Here is a 27241-nt window from a genome sequence, read left to right as displayed (position 1 = left end):
ATCCCTGGAAGTGTTCAAGGCCAGGCTGGATGGGGCTTTGGGCAACCTGATCTAGTGGGAGGTGTCCCTGCCCATGGCGGGGGGGTGGAAAGAGATCTTTGAGGTCTCTTCCAACCCAAACCATTCCGTGATTCTATGATTCTATGATCTCCCTTACTAGCCCTATTAATGGCTAGGTTACTATGAAATAAGATACTGAGGCATATTTACCTGTTTCATCTTTCTTGTTCATCCTTACTTGTTCATCTTTCTAATTCTTTCCTGTCCCAAATCCTTTTTTCCTCTAAAAAATAAAGGTACTTACGTTTATGTAGTATAGCTACTAGGTGACTACATCCTTGCACATTGTACAGTACGTTGCCTTCTCTATAATGCCAGTCATTATTCATCCTGACTTCACTAGCTTTCTTTAGCTGAAGCATTTAAGATTAATGAGGCATTTGTTCTCAATCAAGACACTTTGTATGAATACAGTCACACTTTCAGGAGCCATGTAGATGCGTTATTTAATATTATTTGATTTTTTGTTGTTGTTTTGGGAGATTGATTTATGGCTATTTTTTGTCCATTAGCATAGAAGAATTCTGCATCAGTCTTCCACTTTGTCAATAATCATTATCAAATAGGACCTACTCTGTAGTAGAATATAAAGATATGTTATCATGGATCCAAGTGCATCCTGGAAGATGAAAAAGTTGAAATAAAATATTGTAAAGCATACTATTTCAGCTACTTAGAGAAGCTGCAACTGCAAGAAAACAGTATGCTCTGAATCTCAGATGCAGTTTTACTCGATAATATAAAATGGAATTATCCATCATATGCAAGTCTAGCTCTGAAAAACTTGAGTCCACTAATGCATTTTTCCATTCCAACATTTTAATGGCATTCCTAGTTGGAATTCACACAAAATACAGTTTCATGTAGTTATTAATACAGCTCTGACTCCTATACTGCTTTCATCTTTTATTGTTTAGAAAATTGTACAGATATATAAGCACCTAGTAGAGAACAGATTTTCTATAAAGTCAACATAACTACCCGGAGTTTAAGTATTATTTAACAAAATTAACAACAACACTTTATTGTTTAAGCAAAGGAATGAGAAGGAACCTTTCCCGCCTTAGACATGACTTATGAACTCTAAACCAGCATTTGTAACACTGTTTCCTTTCATAACTTCCATTTTATTCTCCACCGCACAAAACTTCTCTTTCTCCTTGCTTTCCAATCAATCTTCCCTCCAGGACTTAAAGCTTTACCCAGAAAAGAATTCTTCAGACAGGTCTTCCTCAGCTAAATCTCCTCCTTCTGGGAATCAATGTGACAAGGAAGAAAACCAAATTTCAGACATTCTGTAAGTCAGAATTTCAAGCAACAGATACTTTTGGATAATATAAAATCTGCTGATTTTGTGCACGTTTCTGAAGCAATAATTTAATTTTTGAAAACGTGTGTATATAATCCCTACAGTCAGTCAGATCTCAGTTCCACATCTTCCACAACAGTTGTACTGTTCAGGAATGCTTACACTGAACACAAATTTAGATGAGCATTTTTTTCCTTCTGTTTCAGTCTGAACTGTCTTAGCTGGAATGTGAAGTATATTCACTCTATATTCCCTACATCAAAAACAGTCATGCAAATAAGTACTTTTCTTTAACTATGTTCTCCCCTTCCAGAGAGGCTTGTGGTGCTACACAGCAATTCAAAATACAATTAAAGCATCATATGTGTAACAACAGATATAAAAAAATTAAACAAATAAAAAACTGATTTGTGAAAGAAACATAAGCATATAATTCAAAGGGAGTGTAAAATTTCCAGCTGCAGGTTGGCATGACTAACACTAATTGCATATTTTTTTAAAAGGAAAGTACTACTCTGGGCAGCAGTATATTTAATTAACTTGGCTTTTTTTAAACATCCACAAAAGACTGGTTAAAAGAAAACCACGTTTATCTTAAGTATGAAGCTAAGATTAGATTAAAGCATTATACTGTTTTGAAGTGAATGCTCTTAGGATAATCTAAGGGTATTGTCCAACCTCTGAAGAATTAGAAGCTTGATGCAAAAATGACAAATAGGACCCAAATAAGTATCAGCAGTTCTTAATCATGCTGATGTCAGCAAGGAATTCCATGCAAGCAAAACTACATTAATACAATTGTCTATCCAATTGATGATTTTCTTCACCAAAGAGAACTACAGTCACAATCACACTGCTTTGCAATGAGTAATACTGTTCAAACAGGAATAAGAGAACAATAGAAAAAAGTAACCTGTGCATATTTTGGTTTTCTGACTTAAGCCATGATCAACTCTTCCTCAACTACTCCTGACAAATGTTTGTCTAACATGTTTTTAAAAATCTTAAAGGAGTAGATTCTACAAAATCTCTACATTGCGTTCCAGTATTTCACTATTTTTAGAAAGAAAAATAGGCAGGATGTCATGGTATTAACATAACCTTCTGTTGATACAGTTTAAAGCTGCTACAACTCACTTTGTCCCTAAAATGAAGGAATGGCAATTAATTATGTTCATCTTTGACGCATACATATTATTGTATATATGACACTACTATTTATTTCCTTTCTATTTTCTCCTGGCTACACTGAAGAAGCATAATTTTTTTCAATCCTCCCTTAACGAATGATTGATGTCTATGAGGAATGATTGAAAGAATTTTTTTTAATTTTTTTTTTTAGATATCCATGACATCTCTTGTTTTCTTCCAGCCCGTTCAGTCTAATGAGTATTTTTGAAGCATGTGTGTTCATTGCCAGACACAGTTCTTCAGCTGGGCTCTCATGAAACATTAAGAGAACAAAAAGATTATTCCATATCTTTTCCAGGCTTCAATCCAAATATAAACTTAAACATCCTGGTCTGACGTTTCATGATTTATAGACCTCATAACCTTCATTAGCATTGTCACCAGAGTGGTCAAAACTCCAGATGGCAGCAGGAGCTATTGCCTAGCCAGACACTCTCATCTTGTATACGCACAGCTGGTAACTCTTCTAAGTATAGAATCATGGAGTATCCCAAATTGGAAGGGACCCACAAAGAGTCCAACTTCTGGCTCCACACAGGCTCACCTAAAAATGGTTATCAATGGTGACCACCTGGCTTGGTGCCATAGAAACTTCCTTGGAACCCTGTTCCAGTGCCCTACCACCTACAGGTACTGTACCTCTCTCCACTGAATTCTGTAAAATAATGTATTTTACACTATTTCTTCAATAGTGTAATATTATTACTACCATACAAAATAGTAGGTTCAAATCCAAAATACTGATTTTAACCCAAAATAGTAAAGCTCAGCCTATGAAATGCCCTGGGTCCTTGGTTCTTCCTGCAGAAAATTCATCAGGAATACTTCTTTACTGAGCCTTTCGTTTCACTGAAATATTGAAATAAATGAAGAAAAAATATTTTGAATACTACTTGACAAGTAATAGACAGTTACGGAAAAACCTTTCACATATCCTATGAGTTTAACACCTTGGTAGTTTCACATGAAATTTCCCCATCTTATATCTTGTATCATCTTATATTACTTAAAATAGACCAGTCTAGATTTCCAAGTATGTTCCGAAAGGATATGAAGAGTAATCAGCAAATGTTGCACAGAATTTTATCACCCTTTCAGTGACTTAAGAGTCTGGTGAGAACGATGGCTGGTGGCTTGAGATACTGAGGGCTGAAAACAGATCCATATTCCTGTATGTTTGGCAGCGACTCATCTAGACCACCTCTCTTATGTGGCTTGAATATCAGAATTTAAAGCATTATCCAAATCTGAAAGTTCAGATGCATCAAATCTTTTGTTTGTTGCTTATTTACAGGAGGTGTCATGGCAAAAATATCAGGTGTTTTTTCTTTAAATATATATGTCTTCGTACTCTGTTATTGTTTAGGTGTTTAGAAATAATTGATAGATTGATCATTTGTTCAGTATTTCTCTTGGAATTCAAGTTAGGTTAAACGTCACAATTCCTGACTCGGGGCCCCACTTCCTGCCTTTATAAAAAATGATATTAATTTTTCCAGGCTGTTGGCACCTTACTGAAGCTTTGTAAATTCTCAGAGATAATCACAAATAGTTCTGAGATTTCTTCAGCATCTCAACAGTTTTGAAAGACACTACTATTGAAAAAGAAAAACTGAATCAGGTATCACTGACATATGAGTAAATAATAGCCTTATTTGTATCATTGAACTGTTGGATTTTTGCTATTGAACTTGGGTAACAGATTTCATGTCTACTGTTTATCATTTCTACTTTTGTTAGATGACAGTGAACAGTTCACACTGACATGTGAAAAATATGTAATAAGAAATACAAGACAGCAAATTAAGTAGGACAACTTTTAAGTAAATTTAGTGTTTAGGGATGGATGCTAGATTTATAGCCCCAGAAAAAAAAGGAAAAACAATACTATACACAAAAAAAGTATATATATAAGCAAGCAATATTAATTTAGTCTCTAAATAGTACACAGCTAACTTGCTTCTTCTGCTACTTAAGAATGGGAAGGCAATTTTTTCACTATACACCTATTTAATCTTCAACAAAACTCCCCAGGTGAATGACTTTAGACATTAAGAATGCAAATTTTATTCCACAAACGTATCTTAATGAAGAGATCTCTCAGGGTACCAGTTCATTTCACCTAGGTCACCAAATCAGAGCTAAATAAAAACCAAGTTGTCAGCACTAACAATTTAGCTGTACAGTTATCAGCACACATAAAAAATCACAGCTTTCAGTTAAATATAATAGATTAAGTTTACATTAAATAGGTTGTCCTAGTAAGCATATATACTATCTAGTCTTTACACAATGAAAATGTTGCTCCTTTCCATTCCTATCACTTTCTTGTTACCTCAGACAAGAAATTTCAGAAATTCTATCTTCTCTACAATTTCCAGCATGTTTTATTTTCAAAAATCCAATATTAAAATCACATTGCAAAAAGGTTCTATTTGGCTATTTTCTGTATGGTTTTGAGTTATTTTTCCACTACCTCATCTCCTCAAATAATTTGGCCAAAAAATGCTTTTCATAAAAAATGGATCTTCCTCATTTTCAGTGTTATATGTACCATAATAGAATAAAACTAAACCTCTTCAGTAAAACACGCATAATTCTTCACAGGTAAGATGTTAATGAGTAATGGTATAGTACTGAAAGTGCTTCAGTTTTGACAAATGAACACTGTCTTGGGTGAATTTTTTTCCTTTAAAAGTTGGCAAAAGAAAAATCCCAGTCAGGTCAAGCTTTAATCTCCCCAGCTTTTTTCTTTTTCTATCACATTACAGTATTCCTCCTTCGTCACACCATAGTGAATACAGTGTGGTATTAGACAGAGAGCTAAGAAGAGATGGAAAGGAAAAATAAAACCGCATTGCATAGAGACCAGACAGAAAACACAAAATAACTGATATATTTTCCCCCTCTACTCTATTCTCATGAGACCCCACCTGGAGTAGTGCGTTCAGCTCTGGGGCACAAAACACAAGAAAGAAAAAGACCTGTTGGAGTGGATCCAGAAGAGGGCCATGAAGATGATCAGATGGCTCAAGTAACCCTCCTGTAAAGACAGACTGAGAGAGCTGTGGTTGTTCAGCCTGGAGAAGAGAAGGCTCCAGGGAGACCTCACAGCATTCTTCCAGTACCTAAAGAAGCCTCCAGGAAAACTGGAGAGGGACTTTTCATCAGAGAGCGTAGTGATAGGAAAAGGGATAAGGCTTTAAACTAAAAGAGGATAGATTTAGATAGGGGTTGGAACTAGATGATCTTTAAGGTCCCTTCCAACCCAAACCACTCTGTGATTCTATGATCATCTAATTCCAACCCAACTGACATGGGCAGGGACATCTCCCACTAGACCAGGCTGCTCAAAGCCCCATCCAACATTGCTTTAAACATTTCCAGGGATGGTGCATCCACAGCTTCTCTGGGCAACTTGTTCCAGTGCCTCAACACCCTCATACTAAAAAATTTATTCTTAATATCTAACCTAAATCTACCCTATAAGGGTAGTGATAGGACAAGACAGCAGATTTAGATTAGATATAAAAAAGAAATTCTTTACTATGAGGTTGGTGAAGCAGGTAGCCCAGAGAAGTGTTCAAAGCCAGCTTGGACAGGGCTTTGAGCGCCATCCCTGCCCATGACAAGGGAGTCAGCTAGATGATCTTTAGAGGTCCCTTCCAACCCAAACTGTTCTATGATTCTATGAAATTAAATAATCAAGTCAGTAATTATCTATATTTGTTCTTATATTCCACACACTGTTGTGCTATCTGAATGTTCTCTTCACTTCAAGAAGATTTGCAAAATAACCTAACATACCAGAACAATTTTAGAATCCTATCTACAAGAAGCATTAAATTACAGGACTGAATTTTGGTTTACATTTTTTCAGTAACTTTTGATTAACATGCTACTTGACAAACAGACAAAGACAAAGATTTCTTCAAATTTCCCTACAAATGTGTTACTGTTCTATGGCAATTAGCATCAGGTTCCAAGTTAATGTTCTAAATTTTTCAGTTTCTAACAAAAACAGTTATCCTACTGCTGTCACATGAGAGATCTCATGAAAATGGATGTTCTCCTTAAAATTCCGTTATTTATCACAGGCGTGTTCTCCCCAAAAGGAAATTAACACAACTTTCTGATAGAAGAGTGGGGCTGCATAACCCTGCTTATCTGATAATTAGATACCAAGTTAACAACAACCTTTCATTTGCTAGGAAAGACTTCTTTCTTTTCCCCTCGACCTTTCCCTGACTAGAACAATAGTTAGAAAAGCAGTTCCTGAGATCCTGAAACTCACAATTGTCTGATAAGAAAGCTATAACAAGGTTTTCTGGTTACCTACGCAAGATGAAAATTGGATTTTACCTAGTAAGAAAGCCTTGACTTCTAAGATGAAAACACATAACAGAGATAGAAATTGATTCAATAAATATTTTAATAGCTATTCACTGAGAAAACAGGACTAAACATTATTAATGGACTATATTTTTGTAATGAGCAATCCTAAATCACTATTTTTGTTTTGTTTTTCCCAGATTAGGTAATATCTGCAGTAAAAGCATCAGTTCCTTTTTTGTTTCCTTAACATTGTTGTTTCCTTAGCATTTACAGATGAACCTTAAAAAGTTGAGAGCGTCGAAATTCAAAGGTTTTACATTTATTGCTACTTTCACTTTGTTTAGGCTATCACTGATTTTTTTACAGATGCATTTCACAGTTGCAAGAAATGATGTTTGACAAAGTGGTATCACATTTTCCAGTAGTTTGAATCCTCATATCTTCTTCAAAATATCTCAAAATTTTATCATGTCATTTAAGGATTTACATTTTTAAGGCACTTGAAATATCTGCTTTTAATTCAATAATTGAATGAAGAAAAGCTGTGCTGACATCAAAACCGTCTACCACATTTCCTTGAGTTGTTTTAAAGAAAATAAGTATTATTTGACTTACCAGTGCAGCTGACAGATGAATGTTGGTGAAACATAAGAATTTAAACTGGTTGTTTTTTAAATGAATGTATGTTTAGAGATTTTTATTAACTATTAACTGCTTTTCTATTTATTCCTGACTATATAAAACTACTGCATACTGCTTTTAATATCAAACAATAGTCATTTAGGTGCTTCAGAAGTGAAGCCTTTTTCTGACTGTACAGCATAGTAAAGCCAAATGTTGTAAAAGAACAATTTCATTCTTGAATGTAATTTATTATTCTCTTTCCCCTTCTCTATTCCCCAGCTGCCCACACATATATAACCAAAAGTCTAAAATATTTTTACGAAATCTCATTTTCTCTCTCTCATGTGCATTTAAATTTTCAGTTATTTCATTAAACAAGGTTTTACATCTATATTCTGTTAGCCAAGCCCTTTTTCTTGTGTGTAGACCTTCTCCAAGCTTGTCTCTCTCTATGCAGTTACATTTTACACTGAAATCTAATAATATTTTGCAATTTTTTTTTCTCAGCAAAAGTGCGTCAAGTAAAAAACATATGCAAAAGCTACATTCCATATGGAATAATCCATGTGTTTTTGCATTTATTTTTATTTTTGTTTTCCTTTTCTTTTCTTTGATCTGTAACGTTTTAGATAACCAAGCAAAACATAAAACTTACTGCTGTCCAGGCTTCTTTTCTGCATCGAGAACACAACCATTCGTTTTGGATTTCATGAGGAGGAACACCGTAGCAACCTAGAATAAGAGACTTGATTTGAGTAATAAATTCTGCCTTTCTATCTATGATGTCATACAATTCAACTGTGTACAAACACTAGTCAAACATAAACTGTGACCCTGTGATCAAGGAGACTTTCCTAATGCTAGGCTTACTGCCATTCTGTATATGTAAATACACACAAATTCCATGTACGTATGTGTATACACAAACACATATTCCATATATATATGTGTATACACAGGCACTTCCCCAAACTTTAAAAAAAATAAATAAATACACAGAGTATTTATTACTTTCTGTGAGTTCAACAGCAAGTCATCAACTCTTCCTGCAGTAACATGGTACAATCTGAAGCAATGTACTGACATTCATTCTATGCAATTACACCACACTTCCATGTAAGGATTTTACTTGGAAGTAAGGATTTTACTTAAAGTCCTTACATGTAAGGACTTTACTTTACAAGTCCTACTGTCTAGAGAAGATACTGCTGAATGTTCATGCATTCATCAGTTACTTGAAATAAAAAAATGCAAGGTGGAGGAAATTACTGCACACCTCAAGTCAATAGCAATATTCACAAGTCCTCAAATAACATTATTTCACCCTTACTACTTAATAAGAATATATCAGTATTATGCAGTGCTTTAAAATGGTGAGTAAAAGAGGAATTTTATCACTCCGAGTTGAAAGAAAAATCAGAAGTCTGTGCTCCCCATGGTTATGACAGTTTACAGGAAAGTTAACTCTTCCCTATTTCCATTAACAAATAATGGAACATATAACATAGGTTAAAAAAATGTAGCCAGAGTTCTCAAGCATTAATTATGGAAATGTTTTTCCAGTACTTACTTAGACATAACAGAAATCTCATTAACTATTAATTATCAATAAAACAAAATTTGAAATTACACTGCTGCTAACTGAACAATTAGCTTATTTACTTGCATGAACTCGAACACAACACTTTGCACATGAAATCAGAAGACTTGTTCCATCTTCTTCAATGAAGGCATTTGATGGATAGTTTTCAGTGTTTTCTTCACTATAAATAAAACACATCTCTGGAATAAGAGGTTTAGACTTTTCATTTTCATTCACCAGTATTTCTTCTGAGTTTGTTTCCCTGTAAGTGGAACCTTCTTCTGCATGATTGTCTGGCTGGAAGATAAACAAAATCTATATTTAAGTTTAAAAAAAAAAAAGGAGAGCCTGTCTTACTGCTCCTTTTGATGATGCTAAAATGACTTTTCCCCTCCCAGCTCCCCACTAACAATGTTTTATAAAAAAATTAACTGCTTCTGGGTATCTAACACAATCATCCTGTAGTTCCTTGATTATTCAAATAACTGTGAAATCTAAAAGAGCACTCAATCTGCAAATTAGTGTTATTGCAACCGCATTCAATGATACTGTACAACTGACTCCCTTTAAGCCTTTTAACTGGGTCCAGTGCAAATAAAGTCTTTTTCCCAGTTCTCATGCAGTTCGGCTTCCTATTTAATAGTTTCAGAATTAGTACTACGGAACTATATCAGTATTTTTAGCTGCTGTTTGACACAAATTCCATATGCCAATATTGAACAGTACATTGCATTAGAATGTTTCTATGGGAATACTATTCCTAAGAAGTACCGTGAAAAGTTATTTTTCCAACACTGCAGAAAGAAGGTGAGGAAAAGGCTCTGATGAAAAACATTTGACATATAAGGAAGTAACTAAAAGATGCAAACCTGTGTGGATTCACCACCTTCAAAAGTGTAACTTTTCTCTACGTAAGCACCAAACAGAAGGTATATACTGTCTGCAACCAAGGATGAATGCAGACGGATAGAGTATCAGTACTAATATTAATGATATTAATTTACTTTTCATACAAACCAAATGCATAATTTTATCTGATTTCTGATTTGCTACTTATTTACTGAAAATGCTGTAGCTGGGCAGATATTTCACATGCTACCCAGAGACAGGAGTCTAAGGATCTTGCTTACCTTATAGTATGGCATAAGAAGAGTGCAAATGGCGCAGTGAGGTTCCTTTTTTCCACAAGCTGCATTGTATTCTTTTTCAGCACTGAAATTAGGTACTCTTGTCTGCCAAAGGGAGATCAGAGGCCTAGCCCATGTCTCTGTCTCTTGAACTTCCTCTTCCATTAAGGTTGTTTCAGGCAGTTCTTAAAGAAAAAATCAGAACAAGAGGCAATTGGCACAAACTGGAACACAAGAAGTTCTGTCTGAACATCAGGAAATATTTCTTTACTGTGAGGGTGGTGGAACACTGGAGCAGGTTGCCCAGAAAGGTTGTGGAGTCTTCCTCCTTGAAGGGCTCAAAAGCCACCTGGACAGGGTCCTGGGCAACCTGTTCTAAGTGTTCCTGCTTGAGCAGAGGGGTTGGATCAGATGTCCTCCAGAGGCCCCTTACAACCTCAACTAGTCTGTGATTCCATGAAAGCAAACAATTGGTTATATTGGCTTTTTGGAATGGAGACAAACAATATTGAATTTTGTCATGTTCATTAACAATGAAATCAAACAATGCTAAAGAAAATCTGAGAACGAATACAAAGTCTAAAATAATTATGCATCACGACAAGCACACAAAAAAGCACTTTGACACCTAGGTCATAAGCTGACTGCTCAACAGAAAGCATTAGAAAGTATTTCAGTAGCTCTTCTATTTAGAATTTGTACATTTGTACTCATCCACAACATTAAAGTCTCTGTCTCCACTCCTTAATTCCCCCAACCTCTACACCACCACCTCTCCGGCCATGTACTGTGCCTTAAGCTTCTCCCAGCTGAAATATGTTATATCTAGCCATGCTGAACCAGACTTATCACTCTTTTCACACAAACAGCACCTCTCAGTTTTTTGTGTAATCTGTCACTCGTTTTCCAAAAGAAAACAAAACAAAAGTTATCATCAGTAAATAATGGGGAACTGGACTGACAGGTACAGTGCATGCTGTAGTCCATTGCAAGAAAAAATTGTGTTATAATACTAGTGATCTGTTCTAGATGTTATAGAATTTTATTTATGAGCACTGTGTCTGCATAGTACTCATTCATAAAGTTGACTATGAAAGTTTCTAGAGAAGTTGGAGAGTAAAAATCATATTGATGCTTAAAGAGTTTACCCAATAGGCATAATCTAAGAATAGTCATTTGCTGTTGAGAAAGATGTGGAAAAAGGAATCCTGGGAAAGGAGACCAAGTGTAAAGCCTTGTCCCAAACAAATCAATAGCATAATTATTAATGACTGAGTCAACACCAGAATTTCAGCTTAATCACATATCTAAGCTGTTTAGAAACCTCAAGGTATCTTCACAGGCAATCTAGTGACCCTACCATCTGCAAAATATACAGATTATGAGGAGGGAAGTATTTTTTCATTGTGTAAAGTATTCCTGACAGTAAATTTAAAGCTTCTTCTCCACCCCCCCAAATTGTGTCCTTATATACGTGCTCTGATTAATGATTAGATCTGTGGTTCTGTTCATTCAAGTGGGCAGTGATCTTCAATCAATGAGAAAAGACACACAGGTGCAATTAGAACAGAAGAAAATTACGTGAATGTGGAAGGCAAAATGGCAAAGAATATTGAAAAGTCATCGAATAGAACTCTCAGATATCAAAAAAGGTCTAAAGCATGCAGTCTGTTTCTAATGGTGTATTTAAGAAAACATGTTTATTGCAGAAGCAGAAAATTCCAACAATAGAAATATTCAGTGAAGTATATTAAGCTGAATCATCACATTCTTTCATCCCATGACTGCCTCCATCCACTTCTTAAAAAAACAGAAGCTTTATGGGTCTCCTCCTATGATAAATTGTCGTAAGTTGCTGCAAAAGCACTATAAAGTTTATAGCATATCTATCAGCTTTGAAAAAATCGGAATTATAATATCTGTATGCAAGCAAGCTCAGTGTTTCAAAAAAGTAATTAATATATCCTGAATGTGAATTTTATTCCATTTTATATAGTTTCTCAGAAGAACTCATGTCAATTCAATAAACATTTGCCAATAATCCATATAGAAGAAAAATGCAAAATGTCTGAAAAAAATAGCTGTCACCAAGTCAATATTCAGCAGCAGTTCTTTATGGTGGATAATGCAAAAGAATGGCAATGAAGAAATAGCCAAACACAAGTAGGAGATGAAATATAAAATGCAAGGATCACTTTTTCAGTTTTCTGAATTACTTTTTTTCCTTTTTTTTTTTCTTTTAATTTAAAGGCTTTACTAAGCTCTTAAATTAAAAAAAAAAAGTCCAATCACATTTCTTCTATTACTTGCAATTTTCCAGATTTGTAAAGTAAACGGATGTGAAATCTCTGCCTCTAGTTCCATTCTTATCTATTTTCCTTACAGAATGGTTTCAAATGTGGCTTCATTTTTGCTAACCTTTTTTTCCCCAATTTTGTTCTTTGGCACCATTTCCTTTTAGGAGCTTATATTGCCATTATTTTAAATATTTTTGTTATTCTTCTGCCCTCACAGCAAATTCAGGGCTTGATCACTTCAGGTAACAAAGAGAAATATAAAATTTATTGAGAAGGTGTGTAACTTATATCTTCTATATCTATTATGCACTTTGAATCTGAAATCTTTTCATCCCACGACTGTTGGACTGATAAACTCCTAGCAAAATCCAAACTTGTGCAAGGTTTGCTGCTCCAGCTGAATGTCCATAAGTCTGCGGGGCCCAATGAGATTCATCCTAGGGTAATCAAAGAGCTGGCTGATGTCACCATGAGACTTCTCTGTTATTTTTCAACAGTCTTGGGAATCTGCAGTGGTCCCAGTTGACTGTAGTCGATGCCCCATCCCTGGAGATGTTCAAAGGTTGCCCAGGGCTGGATGCAGCCATGGGCAACCTGATCTGGTGGATGACATCCCTGCCTATGGCAGAGGGATTGGAACTAGATCATCTTCTAGGTCCCTTACAACACAAGCCATTCTATGTTTCTGTGATTCTATGACTGGAAGCTGGCAAAGACTGTTCCAGTTTTCAAGAAGGGTAAGAAAGAAGACCCTGATAATTGCAAGCTTGTCAGTCTCACTTCAATGCCTGGAAAATTATGGAGAAGATTATTCCAGGAGTTACTGAAAAACACTTGAAAGACAACACAGTCATTGATCACAGCCAACAAGGGTTCATGAGAGGAAAGTCCTGTTTAACTAACTTAATTTCCTCTTATGACAAAGGAAATGAAGAGCTCATTAAAGAGGTTAAGATTGGAGGAAGCCTGGGATGCAGTGAAAAAACCCTGGCTGAGTTTGTGATCTCGAGGGATATAGGCCTGGCTAAGAGCTAAGTCAGGACCCTAAACTTCAGAAGAGACAACTTCCAGCTGTTCAAAGAATTAGTGGATGAGATCCCATGGGACACAGTTCTTAGGGACACCGGATCTGATGAGAGCTGGCAACTCTTTAAGGATATTTTCCTTGGAGAGCATGAGCTCTCTATTCCCATATGTAATAAATCAAGAAGGGAAGGTACAAAACGAGCATGGTTGGGTAAGGACCTGCTGGTCAAACTTAAGCAGAAGAAGGAAATGCACAGATGGTGAAAACAGGGCCACATGCCCTGGGAAGAGTACAGAAATGCTGTCCCAATGCTGGGATGGGATCAGGAAAGCCAAAGCACTGACAGAATTAAACTTGTCGAGGGATCAAAGAATAACAAGAAGGGGTTCTACAGGTACACTGGCTGCAAAAGAAAGACTAAGGAGAGTGTAGTGCCTCAGAATGAAGACAGAGAACAGGTAACAACAGACCAGAAGAAGACTGAGGTACTTAACGATTTCTTTGTCTTGGTCTTCACTGCCAGGCTTCCCACATCTCTCGTGTCCCTGAACCTCTAGGTGGGGGCTGGGGGAGCAGAGTACTCCCACAGTAAGTGAAAAGCAGGTTTGGGACCTCCTGATGCAATTTAACAACTTCAAGTCTATCGGCCCTACAGACATGCTTCCCAGGGTCCTGAGGGAATTGGCTGATGTAGCTGCCAAGCCACCCTTCACCATATTTGAAAAATCATGGCAGTCAGGCAAAGACCCCAGTGACTGGAAAAAGGGAAACATCACTCCCATTTTTTAAAAAGGGTAGAAAGGAAGACCTGGGGAACTACACATCAGTGAGTCTCACCTCTCTAACTGGCAACATTATGGAACAAATCCTCCTGGAGACAATGCTAAGGCACATGCAGGAAAAGGAGGTGATCTGGGACAGCCAGCATGGCTTCACCAAGGGTAAATTGTGCCTGACCATTCTGGTGGCCTTCTATGATGGAGTGACTGCATCAGTCAGCAAGGGAAGACTGACTGATATCATCTACTTGACTTCTGTAAGGCCTTCGACAGGGTCCCACACAACATCCTAATCTCTAAATTGGGAAGATATGGATTTGAAGGGTGGACCATCCACTGGATAAGGAATTGGCTCGATGGTTGCACCCAGTGAGTAGTGGTCAATGGTTCTATGTCCAGGGGGAGACCTGTGACGAGCAATGTTCCTCAGAGGTCTGTCTTGGGACCAGTGCTTTTCAATATCTTCATCAATGACGTAGGCAACGGGATTGTGTGCACCCTCAGCAAGTTTGCAGACACCAAGCTGAGTGCTGCAGTTGATACAACACAACGAAGAGATGGCATTCGAAGGGACCTGGACAGGCTGGAGAAGTGGGCCCACGTGAACCACATGCAGTTCAACACGTCCAAGTGCAAGGTGCTGCACCTGGGCCAGGGCAATCCCAGACAGGAGTACAGAATGGGAGAAGAACTGGCCGAGAGCAGCCCTGTGGAGAGAGACTTGGGGGTTCTGGTGGACGAACGGCTCAAGATGAGCCAGCAGTGCGCTCTTGCAGCCAAGAAGGCCAACTGCATCGTGGGCTGCATCAACAGAGGTGCAGGGAGGTGATTGTCCTCCTCTACTCTGCCCTCGTGAGCCCCCACCTGGAGTACTGCATCCAGGTTCAGGGCCCCCAGCACAAGAAAGATGTGAACCTGTTAGAGGAAGTCCAGAGGAGGGCTACAAAGATGATGAGATGGCTGGAGCACCTCTCCTATGACGAAAGACAGGGAGAACTGGGGATGTTCAGCCTAGAGGAGAGAAGGCTCTGGGGAGACCTCATTACGATATTTCTATACATAAAGGGGTCTTATAAAAAAAATGGAGAAGGACTCTCAGGTAGATAATGATAGGACAAGGGGAATTGGTCTTAAACTGAAAGGGGATATATTTAGACTAGACATTAGGAGGAAATTCTACACTGTAAGGGTAGTGAGGCACTGGAACAGGTTGGCCAGAGAAGTTGTGGATGCCCCATTCCTGGAGGTGTTTGAAGCCAGGCTGGATGGGACCTTGACCAACCTGATCTAGTGGGTGGCATCCCTACCTACGGCAGGGGATTTGGAACTAGATGATCTTTAAGGTTCCTTCCAACCTGAACCATTCTATGATTCTATAATTACCCATCTGGTTGACCAATGGAAGCCAAGTAGACAATATCTTTTTGAATTTCAGCAAAGCCTTCATTACTGTCTATGACAACATCCTTCTGGTAAAAAAAATGACTGTCATACAGCTTGGCAAGTTCTTACTACGAAGTGTGAACAGTTGGCTGATGATGCAGTACTGCGTGCAGTTTTGGGTGCCACAATCTAAGGACATTAAAGGACAGTGTCCAAACGAGGGCAACAAGGATAAAGGAAGGTCTAACCAGGAAGACATATGGACATAGGAGAGGCTGAAGTCACTTAGTTTGTTCAGCCTAGAGGACATTGAGGGGCAACCTCATTGCAGCTTACAGCTTCCGCACGAGGGGAGCAGAGGGGCAGGTGCTGAGCTCTGCTCTTTGGGAACAGCGACAGGACCCGAGGGAACGGCATGGAGCTGGGACAGGGGAGGGTCAGGCTGGGGGTTAGGAAAAGGTTCTTCATCGAGAGGGTGGTCAGGCACTGGGACAGGCTCCCCAGGTAAATAAGTGGTTGTGGCACCAAGCCTGCTGGAGTTCAAGAAGCATTTGGACAACACTCTCAGACATATGGTCTGATTTTTAGGTAGTCCTGTGTGGAGTCAGGAGTTGGACTGCACAATCCTTGTGGGTCCCTTCCAATTTGGGATATTCTAGTATTGTATGATTTCACCGCTCCTTATCATTGCTGAATGATTCTTCCACAGGCATTGAAGTCTTCACACTGAACCTCAGCCTATTATGATCCTTTTTAGACAAAATTTATCTTCAGTTTTTCAATTCTGGAATCAATTCTAGAATGACAGTTCCACTTCTCTTACATAGTTCTCTGGTTTACCACTGCCTACAGTACATAGATACGTTCAAGACTGTATTGGTTCTGCTTTAATGAGATCAGTATTTACATCTTGATTACCTATAAACTCCACCATTCCTGTTCTCCCTTGAATTTTTTTGTTACAAATCCTTTCCAGACTGATGGAGTAAAAAGAATGCAAAGGCCAGGAGAAAAGCTGGAAGTACTCTTACAACGTTTTATTTTGCTTTCAAGAGCCTTGTATTTATTTTCAAACCTCATTCCAAACGAAGTGAGGAACAAAATGCCATAGGCAAACATACTGAACTGCTACAGCCTCCAAAAAAATTAACACTTTTAGTAAATTTATTTTGCTCCTTGCATTATGTTTAGAACAACTACATCCAGTTACTTTTTGACTGGAAGCCCTCCTACGTTGCCTCAGTTCTCTAACATCTCTAATTATTCCTTCTGTCTAATTTGAGACAGCACTGTCTTCTCCATGCTCCTTACTGCAGTCTTTCAGTCCATTTGCATGAAATACGACACCCAAGCTCTCTTACATGAGGCTCTTCCATGTTACTCCCTGTGATCTCTCTCTCTTCTTTACCAAAACAAGCCCCATAGCTCACCCAGGCAAGGAAAAATATCCTCCTTTCAAAGGGAGGCTAGCTAGCCCACCACTTCTGACAGGAATGTGACATAAAATTAAGAGTATACGAATCAAGACTAGTTCTCTCAAGACAAGTTCTTGAGAGAACAAGACAAGTCTCTCTCAAGACAAGTTCTTGAGAGAGAGACATAACGTTTATGATCCTCTATTGTCACTATTGTATGTTTTATGATTCTCAGTTCTCTCCAAAAATTTCCTAGGCAACTCTGAGCTTAATTTATCATCTTTCAAGAGCTTCAGAAATATTATTTCATCTCCTCACAATCAATATTCACCTACCCACACACCAAAATCACAAAATGTCAAATAAAATTGATATTAAAAGAAGTTACAGAATACGTGACTTCCATTATAGAATATGACAATGTTGCCTTCAGTAACTTTCTCACCAGGTAGAAAATGCAATCTTATACATAAATATTCTTCATAAATTGAATCTGGGCAGTTTCACTTTCTTTACTTTTTCAAACACGCACCAAGAGCATTTACAGAAAGGATTTGCAAGTTAGCTTCTTAGCGGGTACAGGTGTAGTTAGCTTCCTGGTTTCCATGAAGTCAGACAAGTTATATACCATGAATAAAACCTGAGAGTCTGGTTATCCAAAACAGGCAAGAAAATAAAGAACAGCTTCCAAGCCGTTTAAAAAAAAAAAAAATCACTTGACATGACAAATGCTATTGTCCTGGATAATTTTACAGCCATTCTTTACTTGTTCATGTGATAATTCCAACATACTGTCCATTTCCCCCTAAAAACATGGAAAGCTTGTACTTTTGTAGAAATTATTTTGCTATTTTTCCTATATATTGACTCCTTCCATTACTTACTACATAACTGAAGAACAATCAGTGACTTAGCCTAAAATAAATTTGCTTTCCTGACTCACATTTGTATGGGTTCAGGGTGCCTCATGTGAATTCAAAGTTTTGACCAGATATGTCTGCTAGAGGTACAGAGGATCAGCACCTCCTTACGCTCTTATTGCAATGGTAAAAGGGACACAAGACAACTGCAACCTCCAGTTTCACTCCATTCAAAATCCATTTCAGCTGAGGATCCTCAAAGAATGAAAAGCCTGGAGAAGAGGAGGCTCAGGGGCAACCTCATCGCTCTCTATAGGTACCTTAAAGGAGGCTGTAGACAGGTGGGGATTGGTCTGTTCTCCCACGTGCCTGGTGACAGGATGAGGGGGAATGGGCTGAAGTTGCACCAGGGGAGGTTAAGGTTGAATATTAGGGAAAACTTCTTTACTGAAAGGGTTGCTAGGCATTGGAATGGGCTGCTCAGGGAAGTGGTAGAGTCACCATCCCTGGAGGTCTTTAAAAGATGTTTAGATGTAGAACTTAGTGATATGGTTTAGTGGAGGACTTGTTAGTGTTAGGTCAGAGGTTGGACTAGGTGATCTTGGAGGTCTCTTCCAACCTAGATGATTCTATGATTCTGTGAAAAACAATCTGTGGTGCTCACACCGACTGAAAATTTCAGAATCTCCATTGTCGTAAGCAGGCATACAACTACCTATCAGTACAGTTTCTTAATACTCAAGATTTGACAAAACCAAACTTTGCCCTCCAAAAATCATATCTACTTTCCAAAACCAGTGCGTAATGTTTCATGAAGCACTTATAAGCATGACACTTCACTAAAAATCTTACATATTGGTACTTTTCTGCAAGAACCTGCGAATGTTGTCTGAGTGCTATGAGAATAAGTTTTGATGATCACTTATGCAACAATGCCAACCATCAACACCATTATTCACATTATTCAGTCAAATTGCCTCGTGATAAATTGACCTTGCTCTAAGAGCAGCTACCAATGGCCCAAATAGATAATCTGAAAGATTTGGATCAGCCAGTGCTGTGATATTGGACACAGTCTCTGGTATATAGTATATCTATAGCGAGCATTTCTTTTACAAAAACATATGAAATGCAGCTAATGAATCTGTCTTGATTTGCGTGTCTGCTGTCACCTGGATCAAATCACTGACACTTCCTCGCTGGAAGTAAGTTCATGAGTAGGATTCTGTATGGGTGCATATCAGAATCCCCTGGTAAGAACTCATATGTGTCATTTGCTTTTTTCAACTTACATTCCAAATTAAGAATTAAAACAAAAGTGAACATTGCGTTCTTGACACTCTTTGGTAAAGAAAAGTCAAATCAACTTACAAATACTACAGAATACGTCTTGCTGTCAGAGGAAATAAAATACAGGAGCTGCACCTGCTAGCCATGACAAGGAAATTGAATATACATTAGTTGCTCAATTGACAGCACTTTTCAAGAGATTCCAAATTCTCATGCATAACACACTGAAAAATACTCAAAGAACCATCTTTAAAGTCTTCAACTGATCTATCTATTCGTGTTGTTTGATCTCCATCTGAATCATAACACCCTAGATATAGTATTTATTCCCATAGCAACAAATATTATATCAAAAATTCAAGCTGTCATGTCAGCTACAAAAATAAACATCTCTTTAACAGAATGCCTTCTCTATGCAGAATACTACCCTATGCTCAAGTGTAAATGTTACGCTTAACCTAAAATATAAGTGCAACTTACACAAATTCAAAATTGCTTAACAATGAGAGAGATCTATAATTATCCGATTCTCTTTCTTACATTTAAGTTCTCTTTTTTTCTGAGACTATTTGTCTCAGGAGGTCTTCTGTAGATAAGGCACCGTGATTACAGGCTGACTATACTAAGATGTATGTGTTCATTCCTCACCTAGAAGGGAAACCAATAGAAGAACAACCAAGAAAACTTTCTCAGTATGTATTAAAATTCTGTAACAATAAAGATACAGTAGATGGTTTATTTACTTAAACTGCAAAACTGAAATTTTAATCCTCTGGTTACCACATGAAGCCTTTATTATACAGAAATTTACATGCTTGAGGAATTATATAGAATAAAAACTAAATAATCTACACTAAAGTAAACTATTTTTACATTTAAAAGGACTATTTACACAACATCTTGCAACATATAAAAAATCAATGAAATTAATTTTTAAAAGATTTTTAAATGATTTAGTATAAGAAAGAAAAATAAAGACTTGTAGTTGCATCATTAAAAACATCGACGTAGACACGACTCCCAGAAGTCGTAGCTAAAACAGATCAGACAGTCAGGAAACAAAACAGCAGCAACTGCAAGCTTATAAACTAGCATTAAAGTGAGGACACGTAAAGGTGACACTATCGTGGTTGCCTGCTACAGGAGACCTAACCAGGCAGAACAAGTGCCTGAGCCCCTCTATAGACAGACAGCAGCAGTATCATGTTTGTAGTCTCTGTTCCTCATGGGGTACTTCCACCACCCTGGTATCTGTTGGAGGGTCAACACAGCAGGACATACGCAGTCAAGGTTTCTGGAGTGCATTGACAGTATCTTCCTCCTTCAGGTCATAAAGGAGCCAGTAAGGGGAGGCGCTCTGTTGTACCTCACACTCACTAATAACGAAGGGTTTGTTGGGAAAATGAAGGCCAAAGACAGCTTTGGCTGCAGTAGAGTTCAAGATCCTAAGGGCATAGAGAAGGGTGAAAGGCAAGGTCACAACGCTAAACTTTGGGCACTGCAAGGAGCTACTTGGAAGAGTCCTATGGGATAAGGCCCTGACAAGAAGAGGGGCCCAAGAAAGCTGGTTAATATTGAAGTGTCACCTCCTCCAAGCTCAAAAGATATCTATCCCAACAAAGAGGAAATCAGGCCAGGAAGCCTGCATAGGTGAACATGTGGCCAAATGCAAACACAAAGGAAGCATGCATAGTGTGGAAGCAAGGACAGGTAACTTGGAAGGAACACAGAGACATTGTCTGAGCATCCACAAATGAAGTTAGGAAAGCTAAAGCCCAAATGGAATAGAAACTGGGTGGGGATGACAAAGTCAACAATAAGAGCTTCTGTAAGTACACTGGTGAAAAAAGAAGGCTAAAGAGAATGTGGGCCCATGACTGAACAAGATGGGGGTACCTACACAGGACAGGGAAAAGGCTGAGGTACCGAATGCCTTCTTTGCCTCAGTCTGTGATAGCAAGCCTAACCCTCAGGAACCACAGATCCCAGAGACTACAGGAATAACAGGGAGCAAGAAAGATTTAGTCTTGGTGGAAGAGGATCCAGTCAGGGAAATCTTAAGCAGACTAGACGTATATTTGTTTTATGCACCTACGAGGGGTGAGGGATAGATCATGGTGATAGTCAGAAGTCCTTGAAGAGTGGAGGAAAGTAGATGTCACTCCTGCCTTCAAAAATGGCAAGAAGGAGGACACAGAACTATAGGTTGGCCACCACGGATCCACCAAAGGAAAGTCATGCTTGGCCAACTAGGTAAGACTGAAACGACTGGCCTGGTAGATGATGGCAGAACATTGGATATTGTCTACATGGACTGCAGTAAGGCCTTTGACAATCCCATAAATAAGTTCCTTGTAAACGGTCTATTGAACTATGGGCCAGATGAGCAGGCAATCCAGGGGCCAGTGATCAGTGGAACAAAGTCTAGTCAGAGGCCAGTAACTAGCAGTGTACCCCAGGAGTTAATACTGGGTTCAGTCCTGTTTAACATCTTCATTAATGGTTTCTATCCTCCACTCCTCTCAGTTTTGTCATCCGTGGAATTGTTGGGAGTACACCAAGGGTCATGCTGCCGCCTAGAGGGACCCTGACAGACCAAAGAAACAGGCAGGCAGGAACCTCATGCAGTTCAACAAGAAGTGCAAGGTCCTGCACCTGGCAAGGATCAACCCCAGGCACCAGGACATACTGAGGGACACCAAGCTGGAAAGCAGCTTGTCAAAAAAGGACCTGGGTGGTCCTGGTGGATACCAAGATGAACATGAGCCAGTAGGGTGCCCTTGCTAACACTGTAAAATAAAAATAAAAATAAAAATAAAAATAAAAATAAAAATAAAAATAAAAATAAAAATAAAAATAAAAATAAAAATAAAAATAAAAATAAAAATAAAAATAAAAATAAAAATAAAAATAAAAATAAAAATAAAAATAAAAATAAAAGGTATCATGCGCTGCATTAAACAGCTGTCTAGACATGGACTTGGTCAACCAGCTCTAAAAGACCCTGCTTGAGTGGAGGGGTTGGACCAGATGACACTCCACCTCAAGCATTCTGTGAAAGTTAAATATCATAGAACTTCTACAATCTACTATCCTTTTAAAGTTCAAAACATTATTGTAAATGTACATTAAGATAAGCTCTAATCTCAAACCAGCCACCACCTTTACAATTGTGAATTAAACTTCTATCACCCATGTGTAATGAATAAGAGCTACAGGGACCTCACAAGATTTAGTTCATTAACAAGGACGTGTTACTCAAAGGAAACAAATGTGAAGTTATCTTTCAGAGTTTCAAGAATTCTCTGATTATAAGTAGGAAACAAAGAAACAAAAATATGAGGTGGTCTTTAAACAACATAGAAGGAGCTCCATGCTCAGTTACTATTTTGTATGACAGAAGAAATCTTGGAGATCCCGTGTGGAAGAGGACATTAGGCAGTGGAGACTCCTTTATTCTGCCTAACAAACACTTGCAGTCTCTCCTGAAATATTCTTTATGATGGAGGCATATTTTGTATGTAAATCAGGGCATCGTTCCTCTAATTTATACATTTATCCTTCATGCATCATGTTATCAGTCAATAAACCCCTACAATGCAAGAAGACTCAGAGGAGATGGGCAATGGCTCTGCGCTCATGAATTTCAGGAAAAAAATCTAGGGAGTGACTGACCACAGCTGTTGCAAAAGAAGCTGGATTTATCACAACATAAAGAGGACCAGATGGTGGTCTTTGTTTCAGATAAACAGCTGTATCAGTCGGGTGGATCAGCTTGTTGTGTAAATGTTTTTCCCTGAGCTGATGAGAAGAGTGTGAATGTCTTCCTGAGCCAGCCAGACCAGAATATAGGAACTGTGTATGTGGCTCAGTCCAACATAGAGTATAAGAGCTGACCATGGAGCAAAGTGACCTTTGAAGACAGCAACAGGTCTGAGCTTACTTCAACCCATGCAATGTTTTCTTGCTACTGGTGACATCCAGCACCTTGACAGTGAGCATATAAAGACCAGTAATGAAAGACATATTTCTTTTGCGATCCAACTGTATACTGCAATTGCTGTATTGTGGCTGTATTGTGATCTCAGTACATTGTTGTATCACTCTGCTAATTTGTAACATCAAATGTCTTCCAGTAAACTTGGTATTACATGTATCTGAAGAACTTGGTCAGAGTAACAGACTCAGACACAAACATAAAATTGAGTTCTGTTGTACAGGTATTGTGCATCGTACATACAATTAAAAAGACAGCTGAGCTGTGCTAGAGTAAACATATGTTTAAAACCCTTTGCTGGATACCTTTTGACTATATATCTCATGATTATTCATACACCTTAACAACAAATCATTAAATGTATCACTGATGGTGGTATGCTTTGATAAAAAGCATTTGGAGTGGATGTTGGTATGCTTTGATAAAAAGCATTTGGAGTGGATGACGTGGCTGCCCATCATCTCCTTTCAATGGGACATTACCAAGCAAGTCTGTTAGTACGCAAATCTTTGTTTTTGTTTTTTTTTAAGAGACTCTCATATGAACAATGTCTGTTGCTTTAAACTTCTGCTATGTTTCTGTCTGTGACTGCATCATGTATTCACACAAGAGTCTGCAACGGATCAATACCCCCAAAAGTATTAATTGGATGACATAGTGCAGGACATTTCCTTATGTTTAAATACCTCATCACTGCCATCCCTAACAGTGGCTAGAGATTCCAATTTTTCATGAAGTACCAGGACATTTTTACTTTACTGCAACGGTAATGCTTTGTTGTAGTATTATTTTACCAGGCAAAATTCATAGTGAGGTTAAATATTTTGTTTCCTGTGTGAATAGAGCAAGTAGTCTTTTTCTGCTTCAATGAGAGACAGAAACACTTGGTGAGCCAATTAATTACTTTAAATAAATGCAAAACAGTTGTTGTAAAACTCACTGTATCATACAATAATTCAGCCATAGTGGTACTGATGCTATTAAGGTGATTACCAATGCCAAATTCCATTCTAGTTCCTGTGACCACATTTGTACCTGAAAAGAGTATTTATATTGTATTAGTTAATCTCTGTAATGTAATTCAGGATATACCAGTTTTCAGTTATGCACGTATTTATAGAAACCTGTATCCCTCTACATATCTAAGAAAAGTTAAACAATTAACAAAATATCTAGATAAAATGAAAATTATACCCCAGAACGGGTTTTCATAGAAAGACAACTCCTTCTAAAACAAAGTATGTATAAACAGTTACTGCGCTGTTTTCCGAATGGGTAAGTGAATGAAATAAATGTTCTCACAAATGTTATTGGTTTAATAGTTCGTGACAAACTTGTTCCAACACTCAATACCATTGCTTTGAGTGATTTTTGCTTACTAAGTTAAACTCGGATTCTCAGATGGAAAACATTTGGGCCATTTGCAGAATGGGCCATTGCCAGTATTTGCTGATTTAACCCAGCAGATGTGAAAAGCCATAGACACTAATACAGTACAATTTGCTTTTGCCAATCACAACAATGATTTTGCTGCTTGGGGTTATGTTCCACTGATGTTTCCTGGTTTTGTACGGCAGCATTCTGTGCAATGAACAGCATAGCAGCATCTGTTATTTTTCAGGTAGTTGAACATAATCTCAGCCCTGGGAGGCATTACAGATAGTTTCAAATGTCCTGGAGGAACTAATAAAAAAAAAAAAGATTCGGTCAGGGAGAAAGACTTGGAATTTTGAACTTCACTCTTCCTGCAGCATATCAGCAAACTCCATTTCAGAAATTCCATTTTTTTTTCAGTATAAAAGCCTAACTTTCATAGCAAAACATGAAAATGTAAACACTTCAATTTCTTGTGGCAGTATTCTAAAATACATATACAATTTTGCTTAGAGAGTTTAATTGCTGAATTATGAATTAAGGCTTCAGTTTTCATAAAAAGTGTATGTGAAGACAGCCAAACTGAAGCAAAGCACTAGAGACTAAACCTAACAGCTCCTGGACTAAATAAAGTTTACCTCAAAAGACAAAACAATAAGGTGATTTATTAAAAAAGTAAAATATCAAAAAGCTGCAACATTCCAGCTGTGGTAGATCTCAATGTTTTGAAAAGTCAGAAAAAATCAGAGTTCAAAAAACTTCTAAAAGGATCATTTGAAAGATACATTTAGATGCTGGGATACTCTGATTTTTCTTAAGGATGTTATCAGAGTCCTGTAATGAAATTCACATTTATTTTGTGATTTAACTGTGTATAGCAATTGCTACATGTTGCTAAACGTAATTTGTACTTGGTATTGTGATTGAACCGTGTATTACTGTCCTGGTTTTGGATGGGATAGGTTAATTTTCTTCATAGTAGCTGGTGTGTTGCTGTGTTTTGGATTTAGGATGAAAACCATGCGCTGATAACACACTGACGGTTTAGTTGTTGCAGAGCAGTCCTCACGCAGCCAAGGACATTTCAGCTTCTTGTGCTACCCTGCCAGTGAAGAGGCTGGGTGTGCATGAGGAGCTGGGAGATGAGCCAGGACAGCTGACCCAAACTGACTAAAGGGGTATTCCACACCATATAACACCACACTGAGCAATAAAACTGGGGGGAGTTGGCCAGGGGCAGGGGCTGCTATTGCTGGGGAACTGGCTGGGCATCAGTTGACTGTTGGTGCGCAATTGCATTGTGCATCATTTTGGAGTGGGGGGGGGGGGGGGGGGGGGGGGGTGTGCGCTACTATTCTTTTGTTTGCTGTTGTCTTATTTTGTGTTTTGTTTTGTTTCTTATTAAACTGTCCTTATCTCAACCAACAACTTCTTGAATGTTTACCTTTTTTTTGTTTCTCTCCCCCATTCCACTATGGGAGGAGTGGGAGAATGACTGCGTGGTGCTTAGCTGCCTGCCAGCTGTGTTAAACCACAACAATTACACTTCCTACACTCTGCTGAAAGTAATTTGCACTTGCACTGTGACTTAAGTACATTTCTGTATTACTCCGCAAAATCAAAATCCCACGTAACATCAACTGTTTTCAAATGAAATGTTGTATTACGCTTGAAACCCTCCATGTGTGGAACATCTTAAAGAACCTGTGGTCAGTGTGTATTCGACTGACGTTAACTGGCATAGTTGGCAAGATATTCCCAATGATGAGTGGTACACATTACAGCAGTAACGATAACTTTGGCAAAAACAGGTTTTCTGATTTGTTATTAATTGCAATTAGGAACCTAGTAGAGACAATCTATATTTGTGATTAAGAACAAGCAGTGATAAGACTGGCTGCAGATAGAGCCACTACCCTTAGAAGAGGGATGGATCATTATAAATACCAGCAAAGGCTGGCAAAGCTTCAACAATAACTTTGAAAAGGAAGGATAGAAAAATAATGACCAAGATTTTTCATGGACAGAATAACAAATCACTGGTCATGCTGATACTTAAAATTAGTTTGAAAAATTGAAAGGTTCTAACATGCCAAAGACAGGAAAGAAAAGCAGGGCTTTGCTAGTTGTTGGGAAGTTACTTGCGAGTAGTGCAGAAGTTAGAAGAGAAACAAACACATAGCATGTTAGAACAACAAAAAAAGATGCTATAAAAGTGTAAAAGCAATGCACACAGACAATCAAAATTATTTCTTAGACTCAAGGTTGAAGCCTTATGAAGTATGTGATAAGCATATGTAGAGGGATCATTTACAATGGTCTACTGAGACAGACTCCATTAAAGTGATTGCACCCACGTATATCAAGGACAATGAATGCTCTAGAAGTGTCTGTTTTGATACTGATCCTCCTCAGGGTGATGGTTCAGGTGTTTCATGAAAAGAAAGTATTATGAAAGTGTTGTTCCCATGGCAAAAGACAAACAAATGTAAAGCAATGGGCCTGAGCCAGCTGCAACCCATTTATTCCTTCTGAGAGACTGCAGACATCTAGCATCCTGACAGTGAACATATTATTAATGGCACCAGTAA

The 27241-nt window shown here is 38.0% G+C and overlaps 1 protein-coding gene and 1 long non-coding RNA gene across 8 annotated transcripts in view; one reads left to right on the top strand and one right to left on the bottom strand.

The window, feature by feature from the left end:
• The window catches only part of KDM4C (lysine demethylase 4C), a 284447-nt gene that overhangs the window by 87225 nt on the left and 169981 nt on the right, over positions 1 to 27241 (bottom strand). For 5 of the 7 annotated variants that reach the window (XM_080574404.1, XM_080574401.1, XM_080574405.1 and 2 more), the window contains 3 exons: positions 10232 to 10413; positions 9182 to 9398; positions 8175 to 8251 (listed from right to left, as the gene is read on the bottom strand). In XM_080574404.1, the coding sequence (XP_080430530.1) occupies positions 8175 to 8251; positions 9182 to 9398; positions 10232 to 10413 (476 nt within the window). Of the gene's footprint in view, positions 1 to 861; positions 1312 to 8174; positions 8252 to 9181; positions 9399 to 10231; positions 10414 to 23742; positions 24960 to 27241 lie in introns of those variants that run through there. The other 2 variants (XM_080574408.1, XM_080574409.1) reach the window with 2 other exon arrangements.
• On the top strand, positions 10436 to 22220 carry LOC308185847. Its single transcript, XR_013943789.1, has 2 exons — positions 10436 to 17244; positions 17282 to 22220. It is a non-coding gene; the product is annotated as an uncharacterized lncRNA (long non-coding RNA).

This window comes from Anser brachyrhynchus (genome assembly GCF_964034855.1).
Source record: "Anser brachyrhynchus genome assembly, chromosome: Z".
NCBI lineage: Eukaryota > Metazoa > Chordata > Aves > Anseriformes > Anatidae > Anser > Anser brachyrhynchus.
The sequence above is the reverse complement of the archived record's forward strand: the minus strand, read 5'-3'. Positions and strand labels throughout refer to the sequence as shown.